The sequence below is a fragment of the Rhinolophus sinicus genome, chromosome 3, assembly GCF_057876585.1.
Source record: "Rhinolophus sinicus isolate RSI-liver-muscle chromosome 3, RSI-T2T, whole genome shotgun sequence".
In the NCBI taxonomy this organism is placed as follows: Eukaryota; Metazoa; Chordata; class Mammalia; order Chiroptera; family Rhinolophidae; genus Rhinolophus; species Rhinolophus sinicus.
In genome coordinates, this window is record NC_142503.1 from 7,688,793 (window position 1) to 7,711,384 (window position 22,592).

A 22,592-nucleotide genomic window follows, 5' to 3' on the forward strand; every position below is an offset into this window, starting at 1 on the left:
GGGTCACCTTTGGAGCACAAGAACAGGAGAATAGGGAAGTGGTGCAAGTCAAATATAAAGGACACATACTACATAAGATCACCCAGAAAAAACCAAGAACCCTAGGGGATCTACCTAATACATCGAAGCAAACACAGAGAGTCAGCCAGAATGGGGAGACAAAGAAACATGTCCCAAATAAAAGAACAGAAGAACCTCCAAAATTAGAACAAAATGAAATAGAGGTAACCAAACTATCAGAGACAAAGTTCAGAACACCGATGATAAGAATGTTTAAGGAGCTTAGTGAAGACATAAGGAAGGATAGAGAAATCATAAAGAACAACCAGTTAGAACTAAAGAATACAATAACTGAAATAAAGAACATATTTGAAGGAATTACCAGTAGGTTAAATGAGGCAGAGGAATGAATCAGTGACTTAGAAGACAAGTTAGCAGAGATCACCCAAGTGGAACAACAAAAAGAAAAAAACAAGAAAAAAACAATGAAAATGGTTTAAGAGACCTCTGGGATAACACCAAGTGCAAAAACATGCACATCATAGGAATACCACAAGGTGAAGAGAGGAAGCAAGGAATCGAGAACATATTTGAAGGAATAATGACCGAAAACTTGCCTAACCTGGTGAAGGAAACCGACATACAAGCTCAGGAAGTGCAGAGAGTTCCAATCAGAATAAACTCAAACAGCTGCACACCAAGACACATTATAGTTAAAATGGCAAAGGTTAAAGACTAAGAGAGAATCCTAAAAGCAGCAAGAGAAAGACAGCAGGTTACATACAAGGGAGCTCCCATAAGACTATCAAATGTCTTTTCTACAAAAACTTTGCAGGCCAGAAGGGAGTGGCAGGAGGTACTCAAAGTGATGAAAAACAAAGGCCAACAACCTAGATTGCTTTTTCTAGCAAGGCTATCATTTAAAATTGAAGGAGAGATAAAGAGCTACTCAGAAAAGAATAAGCTAAAGGAATTCATTACCTCCAAGCCAGCACTGCAGGAGATATTGAAAGGGCTTCTGTAAGCAGAAGAAAGATGAAAACAATCTAACTAAAAACAGCAAAATGGCAATAACATGTGCCTGTCAATAATCACTTTAAATGTAAATGGATTAAATGCTCCAATCAAAAAACAGGGTGGCTGAGTAGAAAAGAAAACAAGACCCTTGCATATGCTGTATACAAGAGACTCACCTCAGATATAAAAGATACACGCAGGCTGAAAGTGAAGAGTTGGAGTAAGATATTTCATGCAAATGGAAACGACAAAAAAGATGTGGTAGCAATACTTATGTCTGACAAAATAGACTTTAATATGAAGAATATATTAAATGACAAAGATGGGCACTACATAATAATAAAGAGATCAATCCAACATGAAAACATAACCCTGGTAAACATCTATGTACCCAACATAGGAGCACCTAAATATATAAAACAGATACTGACTGACATAAAGACAGAAATCAACATTAACACTATCATAGTAGGGAACTTCAACACACCTCTGACAACAAGAGACAGGTCTTCCAGACAGAAAATCAATATGGAAACAACAGCCTTAAATAACACATTGGATCAGTTGGATTTAATCGATATTTTCAGAGCATTTCACCCCAAAGCTACAGAATACATGTTCTTCTCAAGTGCATATGGAACATTTTCCAAGATAGACCACATGTTAGGCCACAAAACTATTCTCGATAAATTTAAGAAAATTGAAATCATACCAATTGTCTTTTCTGACCACAGTGCTATGAAATTAGAACCCAACTACAGGGAAAAAACTGGAAGACACACAAATACATGGAGGCTGAGTAACACGTTACTAAATAATGAATAGGTCAACAATGAGATCAAGGAAGAAATCAAAAGATATCTTGAGACAAACGAAAATGAAAACACAACAACCCAATATGTATGGGATGCAGTAAAAGCAGTCTGAAGAGGGAAATTCATAGCAATGCACACCATACATATTGAGTTGTTGTGTTTTCATTTTTGTTTGTCTCAAGATATCTTTTACGGTGGGGTAAAGACAGCTATACAATAAATGGTGCTGGGAAACCTGGACAGACACACGCAAAACAGTGAAGGTGGACAGCCTCCTTACACGATATACAAGAATAAATTCAAAATGGATTAAAGACTTAAATGTAAGATCTGAAACCATAAAATTCCTAGAAGAAAATATAGGAAAAAGTTTACCGACATTAACCGGAGTACTATTTTTACTGATATATCCCCTCGGGCAAGGGAAGTAAGACAAAAAATAAACATATGGGATTACGTCAAACTAAAAACTTTTTTCAGAGCAAAGGAAACCATCAATAAAACAAAAAGAGAGCCTACTGAATGGGAGAAGATATTTGTCAATGGTATATCTGATACGGGGTTAATATCCAAAATTTATAAAAAAACTCAATTCAACTCCAAAAAAACAATAACCCAATTAAAAAATAGGCAGAGGACATGAACAGACATTTTTCTAAAGAGGATATACAGATTGCAAACCCACATGTGGAAAAATGCTCAACCTCACTAATCATTAGAGAAATGTAAATAAAAACCACAATGAGATACCACCTTACCCTAGTCAAAATGGCTATCATCAATAAACCAACAAACAACAAGTGCTGGTGAGGATGTGGAGAAAAGGGAATCCTTGTGCACTGTTGGTGGGATTGCAGATTGGTGCAGCCACTATGGAAATCAGTATGGAGGTATCTCAAAAAATTGAAAGTGGAACTACCTTATGACCCTGCAATTCCACTCCTAGGTATCTATCCAGAGAAATCCAAAACACTAATTCAAAAAAATTTATGCACCCCGATGTTATTGCAGCACTATACACAATAGCCAAGACATGCCCATTGGTAGACGAGTGGATTAAGAAACTCTGGTACATTTATACAATGGAATATTATGCAGTGATAAAGAAGAATGAAATCTTAAACATTTGCAACGATATGGATGGACCTAGAGAACATTATGCTAAGTGAAATAAGTCAGATAGAGACAGACAAACACCATATGATCTCACTTATATATGCAATCTAAAGAAAAGAATAAATGAATGAACTAATCAGAAATAGTCTTAGAAATATAGAGGAAAAACTGAGGGTTGCTAGATGGGAGGAGGGTAGGGATGAGGGAGAAGGCGAGGGGATTAGAAAGCAGTCAGTAACCACAAGATTGCCATGGGGTTACGAAAGTCAGTTTGGGGAATATTATCAATAATGTTGCTAAGACTTTGTAGGGTATCCGATGGACACTTATCTTATTAGGGAGACCACTTCAGGGATAATGTAGATGCCTGATCACTGCGCTGCACACCTGAAGTTTAAACTGAATAATAACGAAATGTGACCTATAATTTTATATGTATATTATATGTATATAATATGTATATAAAATTATATATATATATATATATATATATATATATATATATATATATATACAACTATAAATATATAAAACTATATATATAGTGTAGTACAGCATTATGAATAGAGACAGTGGAAATGTAACAGCTGTATGTGATGTCAGAGGGGTAGTAGATTGGGGGAAGGCTGTTATCACTTTGTGAGGGGTATAAATGATAAATGTCTATTACATAGTTTTGCATACTGCAACTAATTTAAAAATATAAAAGAATTCAATGTAAAAAGAAAAATTGTGGAGTTGATCTTCCAGATAGAGAAACAAATGCCTCAACAAACTTGAAAAGTTTTTATCTTTCCAGGTATAATGACATTTTTTGTTGTTGTTAGGAGAAACTCTGTATTTTTCTAAAGATCATTGCCTGCATTTCTCTATTATCTTATTCAGTACAGTTACAGAGCATAACATTTGTGACTTGGCCATGTATTTCACTGATACATGTTTATAGAGTAGTGTGGAAGCAAACTTACTTTAAAAGCAAGAAAATTCAGGTTTGAATTCTGCTCTGAAATTTGACAGGCCCTAAGCAAGTTGCATAATCTCTCTGTCTTAGCTTCATTTTAACATGAGGATAATACAACATTCCTCATATGTCACTTGAATTGTGGTACATAATTCTTACCTGTTAATATGATGATTATCATTATTAAGGACAATAGCAGTAGCTTTGTAAAAATGAAGTATCTTAACACGTTGCGTACGGATCACGAGAATCTTCGTTTTTTTCTGAGCCATGCATTAAGGACGGATAACGAGAATTCTTGTTTTTACTGTTGACTCTTTTTACTTTGCATATTTTATTGAATTATTTGTAGAATAATTATAGAATAATTTATAGAATAATTTATTTGTAGAATCTATTATTTATAGAAAAATAATAAATGACATAGAAGCATTTACGCTTTAAAGAGAAGAGTGCATTTAAAGTAGTTTCTTTTAAAAACCTGCCGGAACAGAGGGGTATGAGGGATTTAAACCCCGCTGTACGCAACGTGTTAAGCTTTCGGGAGAGAGGATTTCTGTCTTAGACTGAATTTCCCTCCGCTGTCCTAAATCCAGGAAGACTACTTTAAAAAAGAAAAAAAAAAAATGCCCCAATTTAATATGAAGTACTCTTTGGGCAAAAGTTTATTTCTATGGTCACTATAGATGTGACCTGTACGATCATGTACAAACTCTGCATTTACTCACTTTACATAAGAATATCACGAGACACTGCCAAAGCCTTTACAGAAATCACAAAGCATTACATCTTCAGATTGTCACTACTTGTATCTATAAAGTAATCTAAAAAAGAAAAAAAAAATCAAGGCAGGTTGTAAGGGCTCCTCCTCCATGAACCTAATCAGCTCCTTGAGATGACATTTTTATGTGTTCAAAAATAATTGACTTAATAGTGAATTCTAGAACTCTCGTTAGTCAATCAAGTCTTTTCACATTGTCAACTACAGAAGGTTGTCCCAATCACAGACAAATGTGGAAAGCATATTTCACTCTCTGCTCTTTAGGAATTCAGTTCTTACTGGTTTTGCCAGGACTCAATATTCTGGAATGCTTCACCTGATAAATAGCTTTTTTATAGCATCTTCTATGTGTCTTAAAATAGGAAAGTCATGAGTCCGCACTTAAAAAGCAGGGTTAACATCAAGTTTCCATGGGTAACATCAAGTCCCAATACACAATTTAGCTAGGAATCATTTGGTTGTAAGGGACAGATGCTCAATTTGAACTAGTTTAAGCAAAAAACAACAATGACAAAAAAACAAACAACAACAAAAAAGAATTTATTGTAAGGATACTGGGATATCGCTGAATCTCTCAAAAAGTTGAACCAACTACTCTAGATTGTTTTACAGGGCAGAAAACAAGGCCTCCAATTATCCAAGCATGTTATGTTGGACCATCAGACTCCACTCAATATATACTGCTGGGACTAAAAGTCTCAGAGAAATGTGCCGTAGTGTTCACCACTCTGAGGCCATCAATTCTTTGTGGCTAGCACAAGTCCTGGGTCTCTGGAACTATACATAGAGTAAGGCTATAGGGTGAGCCTGGCAGCCACCCCTAAGGGGTCTCGTCTCTTGGGACACTTCTGGATTCCTTCATGCCAGCCCTGCAGTGACACTGCATTATTATGAAGCCATAATGCTTAAAAATGAAAATCCTAGCAACAAAAAGAGCAGCAATTTTGTTATAGACACAGCTAACTAAATAGTTTAAATAATGGAATCATAAATGAGGGACATTAAGAAGGTGACAATTCAGTTTTCTCTGTCATCAATTCCTTTATATGCACAGTGTCAACGAGGGAAAATTCAAGCAAATACTCAGGGATATCACATTATTGTAAATAACATTTATTTGTGGTAAATTATTTTTAAAATAAATGTGAGGTATTATTGCTGTTGAAATATTCACATCATGTCCTCGACTCTATCTAAATATATTAAATTTCATTTACTTATATTTTCTCTACATGTAATTCCTAAGTTATTTATTTCATTATTCATTCATTCATTCAACCTAAAATTGAATGATCATCAGTTAGGAAATTGGAAAGTATGGGAGTCTTGATACTAGGAATTTTGTCGTTAGAGATTTTTGAAAAAGGTATAAAATGAGTTGCACTATTCTTACTATACTATTAACACGTTCTTAAATATTCCAACAATTTGAATGAAATGAGTGGATTCATTTCACTTACACAGAACAGTTCAATAGCAGTAAACATCAGAATTCCTGGAATAGATTTTACACAATCAATTCAATCTTGGTGGTGAAGAATGAAATTTATCACTATTGATACTCATATTATTAATTAACAAATTAATGTCAATTTTCTTCATTGCAACCACTGTGCAAAGAGCAGCTTCCGTATTCCAGGCCCTATGAGATGCCCTTGCTATAGTATGCAAAAGGAGGACGCATCAAAGGGACACAGGAGCTCTTTCCACAGCATAATTCGAATGACCTGTAAAGTTCTTAGAACTTCCTGAGTCTCCTCTCACACTTTGTGAGAATCACAATTGGCCTAAGAGTTCTGGAAACCCCGAGCCCTCGTGTCCTTCTAGCCATCTCTGACTCTGAGCTCCCTCTTCTGTAGAAACAATCTCCCTCTTCTCTCAAATACACCTGTCCAATGTGAAGACCAAGATGAGAACCCAACTTACTTTATTTGATTCCCCTCACCCCTCCACCCAGACTTCTTGATATCAGACATTGGCATGTTCTGGGACTCGCCTACACACTGGTATTTGTAAGGTAATATTTAAATATATATATTTTTAAATATGATCAATCTGCCATAGGATTTTTTTGGTGTGTATCCTTTGGCTCAGTTCTAGCAGTTCATTTCAAAAAGTTACCTCAGCCCACTTGGATGGGTACAAAAAAAAAAAAAAAAAAAAAAAAACACAGACAATAACAAGTATTGGCAAGGATGTGAGGAAATTGGAACTCCCAGAGACGCAGCCTCTTTGAAAAACAGTTTGGCAGTTCCTCAAAACGTGAAGCCCAAAATGATCATATGACTCAGCATCTCTACTCCCAGATATTTACCCCAGGGAAATAAAAACGTATATCCACACGAAAACCTGTACACACCTATTCAGAACATTATTCCCAATAGCCAAAACGAAGAAACAACCCAAAAGCATCAACAGCTGAACAGATAAATGAAACATAATGGAATATTATTTGAAAATAAAAAGGAATGAAATAATGATGCATAATACAACATAGATATACCCCCTGAAACATTATGGTAAGTGAAACAAGCCATTTACAAAAGACCATATATTTATGATTTCACTTATATGAAATGGCTACAGTAGGAAAATCTATAGAGACAGAAAGTACTGGGGGTGCTAAAAAATATATATACTCATGACTTACATTCAGATTTTGTTATAGGTATATATTATTACAATTTTAATACAGTTTTTTTTCCATTTTTAAAATGTGTAGACATTATTTTTGGCACCCAGCTGTTTCCTAGGGTTGTGGTTTTTGGAGAGAGTAGAGAGTGACAGTTAAAGGGCACAGGGTTTTGTTTTGCAGGGACAAAAGTGTTTCAAAATTAGATTGTGGTGATGGTTGCACAACTCTGGGAATATACCGAAAACCCCTGAAATGGGTGAACTGTATGGTAGGTGAGTTGTATTTGAATAATCTGTTTTTTGAAAAGTGACCTCAGATGTATAGAATCATAAGACTTAGGAGTAGAGAAAACTATAGGGATGGTCTAATACAATTGCTTTCTACAAGCATGCAAAAATGAATACATTGGTTATCTACTGCTGTAGATAACTACCTCAAAACCTACTGGCTTAAAACTCCAATAATTGTTTGTTTTGGTCATCAATCTACAAATAACTGTGGGGCCTAACTGCCTTTGCTCCATATGACACCAGCTGGGATCGCTTGACTAGGGGTCAGCTGACGATGGCTCACTGAAAAGAATGGCGAGTTGGTACTGGTGTTGGCTAGGGGCACAGAAGATGCTCTCCACTCACGGACTGAGAGTCTTTCCACAAAGCCCTTGTTACAAGCTGCTTGAGCATTTTTACTTCATGGTGGCTGGCTTCTAAGAATGAGCATAAGAGAACCAGATAGAAGGTGTACTGCCCTTGATGCCCGAGTCTTAAACTTGACATGGTGCCATTTCCGCCCTAGTCTGAAGCTACCTAAAGCAAAGGAGAGGGAATACAGAGCCATCTATGAATGAGAGAGTGTCAGACTGCATCATGAGAAGGTCACGAGAGATGGGAAATAACGTTGTGGTCACTTGCTAATAACACAATACGCCACAGTCTTCCAGGAAATAAATTATCAAAACACCTGCTTTAATTCAATTCACCATGCGGTGACATTTATATTGGATCCACAGTTTTAACAAGAACAACCTGTTCACTTCTGGTGTTGACATGAAATGTAGTCACATTTTACGTTCTAGTGGCGTAATTTTCAATGTTTGATGTTTTAAGACACCATCTTCACTTTGTAGAGTTTTCTCCTAAGAAAACACTGCAGAATAAACCCTCAAATGAGCTGGGGACATAACATAGGATTTGCTACAATAGGGCTTGTAATTATTCAACAGAAATACTTACAGCATTTTTATAGGAAGATTATATTTCCTGTAGCTTGTAGAAAAGACTGAAATAATTCTTGTATACAGTAATCGAGAAATCAGCTTTCTTTCTGTCTAGAATCTTTTACATAAATATACTCAAGATGTATCTCGTTATTTAAAAACAGTCAATGACAACAACACAACCCCACACATATATGACACATACAGCATGCCTCAATTAAACAAACATACAAATAAATAACAACTACAAAAAGGCTTACTTCAAAATCTGTAATAATTAAATTTTAATATGACAATATTAAGAGTTTCATACGGTAAGAATATGTGAAAAATATCCCCAACACAAAGGAAATGCAAGATAAGCAAATACTAAGCTAATAGCCGGACTGCTCTACACCTCTACATTCTGCGGAAAAGTATGTTTTCAAAGAACAGTTAAATGTTATAGAAAAATATATTCAACAAATACTTGGCATAACTGAATACAAATATAAAGGATTGGGCATTTGTGTGTTTTTATGTGAAGCTGATGATTCACGTATTAATATGGTAAGTTTTCTTTTTTTCTTTTAGCTGAAATAAGGCACACAGTCTAGTTTGAGGAAAAAAAGATACTTGCCAATGTATTTTATCAGTGAAGGATACGTTTAAGTTTATGTACCTCACTTTAAGCTGAAAAATACCTCATTCCAACCAATTAAATGAGTTTCGATTCAAGTTGTTTACAGAGGAAATTGCAATTCGGGGGCCTGGGATTCATCAAAGTAAATGGGCTAATTCTGAAATGATAGGAAGGGCGCTTAGAGGTAAAGACACATGCAGTATAACCATTAAAATAAGCGTAAAAGGATATGATCAATGTAGTAATGGAAGTGAGACCCTTGTGCCACACAAGTAAACTCAGGTTTTTGTTTGTTCTTTTTTTTTTAAATCACAATTAAGCAAAGCACTTACTTTTGAGCTACAATAGAACAGGAAAACACAGTAAGTTAAATCCTGAACTCATATCCTCAACATAAATATACGACACATGCCCTCTGTGTGGGGTACCGCTTTGGGGGCTGGCAACAGGAGAGAAAGGAGGGGAACCTGGACACACCCCTATTCCATAAATTAATAAAGTTAGGGTTTTTTCAGAAAAAATTATTGTTATTATTAATTATTATTGCTAGCAATAATAGTGTTATATACCTCGTACTACAACGCTTCACTTATATGAAATCAAGTGACAACAGTGTGGGAAAGGTCTTCAGTATCGGATTTCCACACAATCCAGAAAAGCATGCAGTATGATCATTTCTCTTCCCAGGTCCCCATAGCGATGGAGTCATCATATAACACCGTCATTAAAGCTGTGTTGTTGGAAAGCGTTCCAGTGGAGAGCTGAGACGCTTTCCTTATATAACGGAAGTTCCAAAAATAGGAAGAGTTTACAGTCCCTATTACTAATTTTAAGTAAGTTGCCTCTGGCCTTTGACAGGATGTCTATTGCAGGCAATTTCAGGTCTCCAACAAGTACCTGGAGTGTGTGGTAGTATTTATTGAAAGTGTCTGTGTGAGATAACGGTGCTCCGTACTAAGCTATCCTATTTGCGTGTGGGCTTCTCTGCTGAGGTGGTGGCTGGGAGAACAGGTCAACAGGGCTATAATTCTACTTCAAAACCTTCAGATCTACTCAGGTTTAAGCATCCTGGGTTCTACTTCTCAGAACAGAAGACATGCCAGTCTCAAATGTGCATGGAATTGTTTGTACTTGCCCAAACTAACTCTGGAATAATCTTGGATTGACTTTTACGCAATTCTGGTTTTCAATTTTGAACATAATTTTTTCATTCAGGAGACCTTCCAGGAAGCATTTAAGCTGCAAATGCATCTCCAGATAACTGAAATTCTTGACTTGGTGAATGGAGCTATTTAGTATTGGCTACTTACATGCTGAAGAATAACTGTCAAATGTGATTTTTTTTTTTCAGGTCTTGTTTATATTGAGTCCTTTCTCCTAGTAATTAGGCAAGAGGTCCAGCTGCGTCCAGAGGCCATGAGTAGAATGTGAAATTCAGAACTTGTCATTAGTTAAAAAGGAGGGTGCTGATCTTCCTTTTTCTGTGGAAACAGACCTTACAGGAGGCTCATCTGGGGCCCTAGGCATGAACTTGCACGTTCCTTTAATGACTGCAACTGAGTGACAGCAACTTGAGCATGATCGATGGGCTGCCTCAGGCATGTTTACCTGTGTTGCTGATACATGCGAGAGATAAGTTCTCTCAAAGCCATTGACGCTCAGAAACAGGAATGTTCGACAAAACGAAGTTGTGGTATTTAACCCACAGTCATCCCTTCCTATGGCATCTTCTCTACAAACATTAACGAACAATGTGGTGTATAAGTTCCTTGAATTCTTTGTGTTTGGACTCTCATTAATGATTCCTTCAGACTCCAAAAATACACGGCAGATCAAATTGACGGAAAGTTACACACCTCCCTTTTCCTAGTTAAAAAAGAGCTAGATGAACAGCGGCACCATTTAACCTGAAATCAGCATAACCTTGGTCATAAAGAAATTTTTCAATTGGGAAAAATATTATATGACAAATATATTGTAAACCCATTATTATACCTAAATTATGAGACAGTGCAGTGTAATGAAAAGAGCACTGGGTTCAGAGTAAAACCATCGAACTCTTCATTTCAATTGTGCAGCAATTTCTTGCATGGCTTTCAGTAGGTAAACAAATTAATTTTTTTAAATTACCAGTTTCATTGGTCATAAATAGAAAATATTAAACAAAAGTCAGCATTTAATTATGTATCTCATGAAATGTTTTGCATGCCGATTTTAAAGAAATACATGTTTTCTATATTATGTGTACATAAATTTAAAAAAATTATCTATCCTTTTTAAAAATTATTTTTGCTATTTTGAGATACTGTTTAACATTGTTTCCTTGCACTGTGATAATTTCTGTGTTTCTCTTGACTATTCCTACAACATTTGGTTCAGTTTTTCTGAATTTTGAACATGTTTTCTCCATTTACTCCTTCTAGAATATTCTATTTGTTAATTTCCTACTCTATGCAAACCCTGTACAAGTCACTGACTGTTAACACCCAGGAGCTCTTACTTCGCATGTCCTGCCTGTGGCTCATACCAGTAATTAAGTATGTCACATTTTCCCAGTGAGTTTGTAAGGGTCTTTAAGCTCTTTCTTCAAAACTTTGCTCCAGGCAGCTTCTGTCAAAGTAGACCCAATGATTTATGTACCAGGAAGTATGACATGTCATTTTTTTTTTTTCCATTCTGAGAAAATCAAATCAACCTGAGATCAACAAGCATGGAAAGTTAAATAAAATTATAATATTAAATATTTCACAGTGACTCTATAATACATAGCCATTAGAAAAATGTTTTAAAATAATATTTAACGATATCAAAATATTTTTGATATGTTAAGTACACAAAGAAGTGTAAATATTTATAAAGAAAAATAAAACATAGTATATAAATAATTATATATTCATATAAAAATCTTATAAGGAAATCACAAATCTTTGCAACAATCTGTAGTTGCAGTATTATTGTAAATAAAATTTTTACCTTCATTCCTTTCTGAGTTTTTAAACTTTTCTATGAAATTTTCTATGAATATGCATGAATTATTTTATAACGGAAAATTCATAAAAATTATTAAAATATCACATTTAAAATATTCAATGCAATTTCATATTATAAATATTTGACAATGAATTTTAATGATAAATATAAAAGAGGCATTAGAAATGCACTCTCATGTCATGTAACAAAACCCCATATAGTAAAATCTTATCTTCTAATTTAGCATATAAAAGCTTACCACATTTTTATTTTTCCCATTACATTCTCTAGTCTCCTAAAAACATGACAAGTAATACCTTCAAAGGGGACAGGACAGACAGCAAGCAAATGAATTAATTCTTAGAAGAGAATTTGTGGTGATTAAAAAGATGGATAAGTGCATCTGTGTTTTGAGAAGCGTCACAAACTAAAATTTTAAGGGACAAATTAAATTTTAGGGGAAAAGTCAAAATATCTTATAGGCAAGAATACGATACTCATAAGGGATCAAGGGCGGTGGGGAGGAAGGAGATGACCTATTTATCACATTTCCAGAATTATTCACTCATGACTAGAACTGCTAGCATTAATTCCCAAGATCTTATACAAGTGGTTTATAATCCTCATTTCTCCTTGATCTCTAGTTTCAAACATCTTTTTGTGTGATGCCAAAGATCCACAAAGAAAAAGAGCCACTTCAAACCCAGCAATTCCCATCAGTCTTTCCTTCCTACTTGGAACTCCAGAACGCTACAGAAACCGCTTGTTTTCTTCCTTTTCCCTGATGGACGTCTGCAAACCCAATCTGTTCAGTCTGTCCACATGGGCTCCCCATCCGCTGTGCACGATCTTCACAGGCTTTCTGATCTTTGTTGACTCTGTGCTCTGAACTACCACTGACAGGACCCAGTTTCGCAGCTTCCAGCTGTATTTCTAGCTTGTGCTTTCACATCTCTCTCCATCGTGAAACACACAATGACTGATTTTAATATAGTCTACGTTCCAGTGACGATAATTAGGGGCGATATGTCTTTTTAAATATTTTCAATGTACATCTGGCTTGAAACAATAAATTCAAAAATCATCCATCAAGTAACTCTCATTCTAATTTTGACATATGGGTAAAGTTCAACTTGTGGCATTATGATATGTGCAAGTCTTTCCTTCTTTGACTAAATGAATATAAAGTTCATTAGTCTTTGAAGATAATCCTTCTCTATCTTCCTGACGTCTCCTAAAGGTGTTTTAATTTTCTTTTTTTCGTGGGTGATGACTTTGTCATTACTTTCATAAAGTGCTTTCCGAAACATAGTTTGGAAACTGATTAACAGTCATAGGTCATTTTCCACATTTTGTAATCAGAAACTATTGCTACACAATTATAGTAACATTAATGTCCTTTCCAATAATATTCTTGCTACATGGAGCTAATGTATTTTAAAAATTAAAAGCGTAGGAGATAAATAAAAATAGAGGCATGCTATCCTCACATGAATCAATGTAAAAGATCAAGATTTCATGTAAGATGCAAATTTTTAAATGCTTAGTGCCTTCATATGACACAATATATGTAAAGTACAATCGTTCTGTCAATAGTGGGAGTTCAAAAATGCCATTACTCCTAATTTCCTATATTAAGCATAATAAATGCTTAAACGCAAGAGACTTCTGTATATTACATAGAAATCATCAATATTCTAAATAATGAAACTAAAAATGTATTTTAAAATCAAGGATAAGCTTTATAATTCTTGTGGAATTTAAACAAGAGAAATTACTATAGCAATAGAGTGGGATTATAAATGCTGTCAATTTTAAGGAATGTTTTTACCAATATAAATAATTTGGAGTTTGATCATTTATGGACTAGAGAGTTTTCTTAAAATTTCATGTGCAATTTTTAAGTAGTTCATGGCTCTTTATATATGTTTGTTATGTTTATTTTTAACTCCATTATTCACTACTTGAAGGCAGACTCTAAATCCATGTGTCACTAACAGGAAGAATAGTTCCAGGCATAGAGTAGACACTTGATAAACACTACTGAATAAATGCAATGGAATGACACATTCGCATATACTGCTATAGACCTAGAAAATTTCTACTTAATCTAGTCATTATTAAATGTAGTACTTGGCTGGTAGAATTATTATAAAAAAAAAATTTACCTGAGCCATAATGACTTACATAGATCAATAAACTATATGAGCTCTAACGATTTAAAAAACACCCTAGTAATTTTTTCTAGCTTATATAAGAAGACCCTTTAGATACCAAATCTGGAACCATGTGATGATCACATGAAACACTGATCAAATTAAGAGAAGGGAATATTATTTTGAAATAATTTTTTATTTCAAAATAAAATTATATTTTAGGAAAGGCATGGTTTCCTTAAGAACAAAGTAACACACATATCTATTTAAGATAAAATACAAAGAACAATGATTACATGGCATGAGTGAATGTAAATTCTTATCTAATAGTATAGACCAACATTATAACAGTTTGAAAAAAAATAGAAACACACCAATGAAGATCAGAATGACTACTGTCCAGCAAATTGCAAGCAAACGTGTTGTACTTCTCAGAATCACGAGGCCACCTGAGGTCCCTCCTCTCCACTAATGGGTGCTTTGAGCTGCTGCTCACTTTTTCTCATCACCACTGCTGTCATCATTCTCACACCAGCTTTCACAGACTCCACGACAGGCTTGCTCTCTCATTTCTTGTCTTCATCTCATTTCCCAGAGTCCTAACCCCGGTCTTGACATTAACAGTAATTACTTTTATATTCTTGATTTCAAGCACATGGTTCTGAAGCTGTGACCATCTATACATACTCACTCTGTGAATCCACTGGCCCTACCAAATTCTCTGTCTTTACCCCTTTTCATTCATCGTCAACTCCGAGATCCATCATTATAATCACTCTCTTGCATCCTCATCTCCAAAGCCTCCCCTTCTCCACCTTGGCTCGGTTCAACATTCCACAGACTCCAAACAGCCTCCAGGTCAAAACAAGCTGACTGTGCCTATCTGATGACAGCAGAAGAGAAATATCACACATTTCCATCACCAAGCCATCAGCCTGCCTGCTCTCCTGCTCTCACGGATGAATTGTCTTCATTCCAGAACACTTCCCTTCACTGGTGTAGTGGATCCTCTTCACTCTTACCTACTCAGTGGTTTCTCCCCTGAAATTAGCCCCCCTCTCCCAAGAACCATTAATTTCTCTTCTTACTGGTCACTGTGATCATCGTGGGACTATCTCCCATCCTTAACAACAATCCCTCCACCTGCCTCAACCCTTTAGCCTCCCCATCAGTTTGCCTTCCTCTGACAAATGGTATCAAGCGCCTCTCTCAGTTATCTATCCAGATGACATGGCCTCCATCCACCTCCTCTTCTGGTGAGGACATTCCTTACAGGAGATGAGATGGGGACTGGGTAGCTCTCTCTGAAAGCCCCATGGGAGCAGAGACTTAACTGCTGGAAATGAGATGTGTCTGAAACACAGAAAATTAGCCACAGAGTGTAGTGTAAATCGTGGCTCTACTTATATTGACATAAAAGTGTAAACTCATCCGTTAGAAAGCAATCAAGATAGGAAGTTAGAACAAAGGGGGGGCGGGAATCAATGAACACCTTTTCATCGAGTAGCCCATACATAGCTGGTGTATTCAAGGATACTAAGTCTCAGTTTACAAATACCTTAGTCATGCCATACAATGCTACCTCGGATGCATTTCATGACGCGGGGTTTAGCATTACTTACATTTTATTGTACACGTATGGTTATAAACTACAATTTATTTCTACGCAATGTAGCTGCCTGCCTAAGAACTTCTTTTCTAAGTCTCATTAACCACTTTGTCCAGTGAATTCTGTCAGACTGAGTTTGCGCTATATACACACTTCTTTTTATTACCCTTTACCTATATAAGGTCTTGGTATGTTTAATGAATGAGCAAATCAATTATGTAACCTGCTACCTGGCAGTCAGCTCAGAATATATGTCTGCTATGACAAAAGATGACTCCCGTCCTTCAGAATTGACCTCCAAGGAGACAAGAATAGAGTAGCATAAAGTGCGATGCCAAAAAGTTTTTACTTGACATTCCCGAAAATAATAAATAGGATTTTTCACTCATGAAAGTTAGTTCTCAGTACCTAAAGAGGACCAGGCAGACAATATTCTTTAAGTGAACAGATTTATAAATACATTACACATGTAATATTAAGACTTGTAGAAGGTATTAACTTGGAAAGTCCTTAATCTCAGCTAATGTTTTGTGTTTTTTTTAATTGTTTGACTTGGCTTTAACTCCAAAGATGATGTATATAGCCAAGAAAAAGAGAAGAAGGAAGCTTAAGAATAATTTAGGACAATTCCCCAGAGAAGTAGGAGATTGGTTCTTTGCATCAGGCCCTATCAATGAAGTCCATGGTCTTTGCTGCTTTTTGATTTTTGCCTTCAAAAGGGCAGACAGCACACAGGGACCTGACATCTAACCCTCTGAGTCAAGTTGCTGTCTCAGCTTCCCCCTCTCATTACTCATCTGCCACAAAGAATCTCACCTTTGCTGAACAAAAATGAACTATGAGTTTAATTATTAGGAAAAAAAAACCCAAAACTCTTCACAGTATGTTTTTTTTTAAATTCTCATCAAAGGTCTGGAGAGGCCATTTTACTTCCAGGAATTTATTTTTGCTTTAAGCAGCTTCTCCACTCAACTGCAACATCACTATTTCAGCGGAAGGAATATTTCCTATTATCCAACTAATATTTATTCCAGTCTCCCAATTATTTTTCCCATTTTTGATGCTCTTCCCAAGTCTCTATGTCCTCTGCCCACACCCACCTCCATCTAGTTGAAAACACACATGGTGACCAATGCTAAGAATTTAACTGATTTCTTTCTACACTTTTGTAGAAGCTCATAAACATGTACAAACAAAAAACATATTTACTGTTTTATTTTTTTAAAACAGGATAACACAATATTATGCTATTTCATTCCTAAAATCCTCACAAATTTTTTTCAGTTTAGGAATATGTCTCCAACTCATTTTTATTAATAACCACATAGAAAGGATATATATTTTATATGAAGGATTTTACATAAAAGATGTATCATTTTTCTCTTCATCAATCAATGTTTTATTTTTTTTCTATCCCCAATGATTTTGCAAGAAACACTCATATACAGAAAAATTTTATGTTCTAGGTCACTGATTTCTATAGATCATATGTCTAAGCATGACTAATCAAAGGCTGTTGAACATTTCAGATGCCAATTCATAGCAACATACCATTTCTCAAAAAGATGACAGCAATGTATATTCTAATTTAAAATGAAAAATAATACGAATTTTCTCAAATCTTCCTGAACCCTTATCTAGTTTACGATATGTACTATTTTTTATTAGTTTCAGACATACAACAGCCATTACATTTCCACTGTCTCTATTCCTTATGCTGTACTCCGCTTCTTGTGGATAAACACACACACACACACACACACACACACACACAATTATAGGTGACATTCATTACTGTTTAGCTTCAGGTGTACAGTGCAGTGATCAGGCATCTACACCATCCCTGAAGTGGTCTCCCTAATAAAACAAGTGTCCGTCGGATACCCTACAAAATCTTTACAACATTGATTACATTCCCCAAACTGCCTTTCGTATCCCCACGGCAATCTTGTGGTTACTGATTGTGCTTTCTAATCCCCTCATCTTCCCCCTTATCCCTACCCTCCTCTCATCTAGCAATGCTCAGTTTTTCTTCTATATCTCTGATACTGTTTCTGATTAGATCGTTCGTTTATTCTTTTCTTTACATTGCACATATAAGTGAGATCATATGGTATTTGTCTTTCTCTGTCTGACTTATTTCACTCAGCATAATGTTCCCCAGGTCCATCCATATCGTTGCAAATGGTAAGATTTCATCCTTCTTTATGGCTACATAATATTCCATTGTATAAATGTACCACAGTTTCTTAATCCAGTCGTCTACTGATGGGCATTTTGGTTATTTCCATGTCTTGGCTATTGTGTATAGGGGTGCATAAATTTTTTCGAATTAGTGTTTTGGATTTCTCTGGATAGATACCTAACACTGGGTCATAAGGTAGTTCCATTTTCAGTTTTTTGAGATACCTCCATACTGATTTCCACAGTGGCTGCACCAATCTGCAATCCCACCAACAGTGCACAAGGGCTCCCTTTTCTCCACATCCTCGCCAGCACTTGTTGTTTGTTGATTTACGGATGACAGCCATTTTTACTGGGGTGAGGTGGTATCTCATTATGAATTTTATTTACATTTCTCTAATGATTAGTGAGGTTGAGCATTTTTTCATATGTCTATTTGCCATCTGTATGTCCTCTTTAGAAAAATGTCTCTTCATGTCCTCTGCCCAATTTTTAATTGGGTTGTTCGTTTTTTTTTGGAGATGAGTTGAGTGAGTTTTTTTCTATAAATTTTGGATATTAACCCCGTATTAGATATACCATTGACAAATATCTTCTCCTATTCAGTAGGATCCCTTTTTGTTTTATTGATGGTTTCCTTTGATTTGAAAAAACTTTTTTGATTGACGTAATCCCATATGTTATTTTTTCCTCTTACTTCCCTTGCCTAAGGGGATGTATTAGTAAAAATATTACTCTGGGTAATGTCTGTAAACTTTCTTCTTATATTTTCTTCTAGAAATGTTATGGTTTCCGATCTTACATTTAAGTCTTTAATCATATTGCCTCTCATATTTTTTGCCTAGTTTTCTGTTTTCTTATTTCGCTTTTTCTCAGCAACATTGGGATGTCTTAGTATATTAGTGATATAAACACTTTGTCATATTTGTGGCAAATATTTTCTCTTGGCCTAGTCTTCTACTTTTTTATGTTGAATTTTTCCTTGTTATCATTGTTGGTATTCACACTGCCAGCTTGCATCAACCATTCATGTACAATTTCTGAGTTTCCTGTTATGCTTAAAAGTCTACCCCACCTGTAATTTATGTGAATATTTGTCCAATGTATCCTCTCATATGTTAACACTAATTTTTACAGTTATATTGCCTTTGAGATTTATTTCTGTATATATTTTGAGTTAAGGGCTTTAATTTTCTTTCAGATGGTTAGCTAGTTATGTTAACACCCTTTAAATCACTACTGTATACTAAACTGAAATAATTTAAATACATGTAATGCATGTTCTGAGCCCTCAGTTATATCCTACAAAGAGATCATTCTTTCTATATTGGGGCAAGTGGACACTACTGTGATAACTATGTTTGGTAAAGCAAAATCTCTCCATCAAAATTTTCCTTGCAAGTCTTACATGTCTATGCTTCCATGTGATCTTTAAAATAGTTTGATGCAGTTTGCCAAAGAAACAATCAGCCACAGCTTCCTAATTACAACAGTAATACTGTTACGATATCAAGCTTTTCTACACAGGAACGTGGCATGTATCACAATCTTATGTAGAAAAGCTTGGTATTTGAACTACTTTATGTCATTTGACAAAATGTTCTAGTTTTCATCGGACTGGTCTTCTAGTTTTCTTGTTAAATTTATGCCTTGTGTTCTATATTTTGTCACTACTCTAAATACAATGGCCTAGCAAGGTTTCCAAATCATACCAGAAGAAGAAACCATGACATAACCAACTAATCAAAGCAGTCTAGAGTATGGGGAATGGCGTGAACCTTTCTCTCCTTTCCATCAATCCTTAAAAATAATCAGAAAAGTCTTTCGGGTTAGCATTTGGAAGCAAACTAATCAAGCCACACAGACTACGTATTCCTGAAGCCAATCTCCTGCTTCCTGACCATGTTCACAAACTAGATTATCCAGTCAAGCTAGTCAGCATTCCTTAGCAGCACACCTCCTGATCTGATGACACACTTGACTACTAGTATCATTGAGCCCTTCTGTTAATGGGTCTTCCCTCAGCACCTCTATTGATAGCCTAACCATCTAGATGGTTTCCTACTTTTACCCAAATCAGTCCCCACTTATTAAACAAAATCAGTGTCCTCTAGGAAAACCAGAGTCTTTCTTTTTTTCTGAGTAGAATAAATGTCCTTCATTGTCCCCTTTTGACTATTGCTCTGTTGAGATGTTCCTGGAATTAAGTTCACTCTCACTTTCTTTTGTTGCTAATTCAATATCCTCATATCATAGAACCCAAACACCGGGTGCTTTTGCAGTTTTTTAAACAACTACTGATTTATATGCTAGGGCATACTAAATGAAGAAGTGAGTAAAAAAAATATTGATTTTTTCCAGCTTGCTATAATTATTTACTACCTTTTGTTTACAAGAAAAATTACTTTTCAGCTACAATTTGTTTACATCTAAGACTTCAGATTTTATTTACTTTCCATTTTCATGGCCAAGTAATGATGGAGAAAGAATCATTCAAAATGTGGATTAAATGTAAATGGAAAATTCTGTAATGCATTTTTCCAGATGTATCTTAGAAACACCAGGAAGGCCAATTTGCCATGACCCAACATGATATTCATCTGCTGTCACACATACTCATTTTTTAACCTACTGGATATATTTTGACAGTTTATTAGACTTTTTAGTTTCTAAAAACCAATTGTTTCACATCAAGCATTTAATAGTATCAAAAGTCAGGTCCATCACTAAATCTGCCCAAACTTCACCTATAGGTATTTTAACTATAAAGGTTTTTCGTGTTTTGTTTTTGTCCTATGGAATATTCTTTCAAGAAAAATCTGCCTAAATTATGAAGAAAAATAGGTAGTCAAAAGCAATTGTAATTGTATCTTAATAATAATTTGATAATGAAGACCAACATTCTATTAGTAAATCATGATTTTTTTCCCAACATAATGTCATCATCATTGTTCATCGCTAAAGAGCAATTTTTTCAACGCCCACGTAAGTATGTCACAAAAGTGGAAAGTTTCTACCTGTTCTTTGACGGAGGCAAGGATGGCAGAGGTGGTTTCTGTCTCCGAGCCATCGCCATTGGAGGTGGTTAGGCCAGGACTCGGGGTGCTGGTCTTCTCTGAGGCTGATGAAGGCTGGTCTGGGACAGGCATAGCTCCTGCAATGCAAGAGGATGTGTCAGTGCAATCGGATGCTGTCATTGCAAACAGACAACAGCTACCAGGCGATACTAAGCAGTACACTGTCAAACCGGAAGTTAGGAAGTGCAGAGAAAGCACGTGCCATAATGGTAGAAAGGGAAAGCATACAGAAGAAGGCTTTCTCCTACAGCCACCTCAAACAAATCCCAGAATACACTACCAACTTTCTGTTTTGTCACTGACGGAAATGGAGGAAGAAATGACGAGAAGGAAAAGGGAAGTAAGAGAATGAGCAAAGAACAAAAGTATTGAGTTGAAAAAGAAGCCAGTCGAACCACCATTTCATACCTCTTTTGGTAAATTTATTACTTGTGCATTGGTATATTTTCATCTCAAAGGAAAACCTATTAGATTCCCCTTTCTACGGAAATCACACAAAATTAATGGTCAATAATTTATATATAATTAACAAATTAACATAAGAAGCTCAGTTGGTTTTTTAAAATATAGTAAATGACCAGCCCTCTCCACAAATTTTTTCCGAGCTGTCACTCTGTGCCCCACAGCAGACAAAAGCGCCTTAAAGCTGGCAAGGCACATTTGCCACAGTTTATTTTGTCTGAGTTCAGTTATGAAAGAAAGAAGAAACTCATAACTTCATCCTGATTCATAAACGGACACACGCACAGGTGAAAAACAGGATTCCCAAAAGTTACTTTGTTCCATTGTATTTGTCTTTCTCTAACAAATAAGACCAAAGTATTTGTTACATATATTATCTAGCCATGCACATCAGCAGAGGGAATAATAATTAACTGAGGGCAATTTCTACCAAGGCACTGCAAAATCACGATTCATATAAAAGGCTGGGAGTAAAGGCTAGTTTCTTGCCTAAAGCTATCGTATTGCATATGCCTCTAGGAACCAGTGATGTGTGACTGTTGAAAGGTATTTCCTATTATTACATTGTATCTGTGTATCCTGGGTTTTACACTAAGTGACAAGATTTTCATAGGAGCCATAGCACTATGTTATTAGCTAAATTTAGTTAATAATTTAAGGATATGTGAACCCAAAAGCACTCCATTACAGAATTTTCCTTAAAATATATAAGAAAAAGGGGTAATGTAATTTGCTCATTGGCTATTCCCACTTAGTTTTGATTTGATTTGATATTTTAGATAAATCCTTTATAATATTATCAATGAGGATTAGACTAGTATTGGAAAAATAAATCTTTTACAAACAGAATACCTGGGAGGGTTTGGGGAAATAATATCATTAAGCAGAATTTGAGCAACGAGTGAGGACCAAACTAAATATAATTTGGCAAAATACCAACATGGCAAATAGTTGAAAGTATTTTAGGTGAT

The 22,592-nt window shown here is 35.5% G+C and overlaps 1 protein-coding gene across 4 annotated transcripts in view; it reads right to left on the reverse strand.

The window, feature by feature from the left end:
* Window positions 1-22,592, reverse strand: part of CTNND2 (catenin delta 2) — an 831,455-nt gene that overhangs the window by 676,513 nt on the left and 132,350 nt on the right. For all 4 annotated transcript variants that reach the window (XM_074329072.2, XM_088796434.1, XM_074329071.2 and 1 more), the window contains exon 2: window positions 21,100-21,236. In XM_074329072.2, coding sequence (XP_074185173.2) covers window positions 21,100-21,236 — 137 coding nt within the window. The remainder of the gene's footprint in view (window positions 1-21,099; window positions 21,237-22,592) is intronic.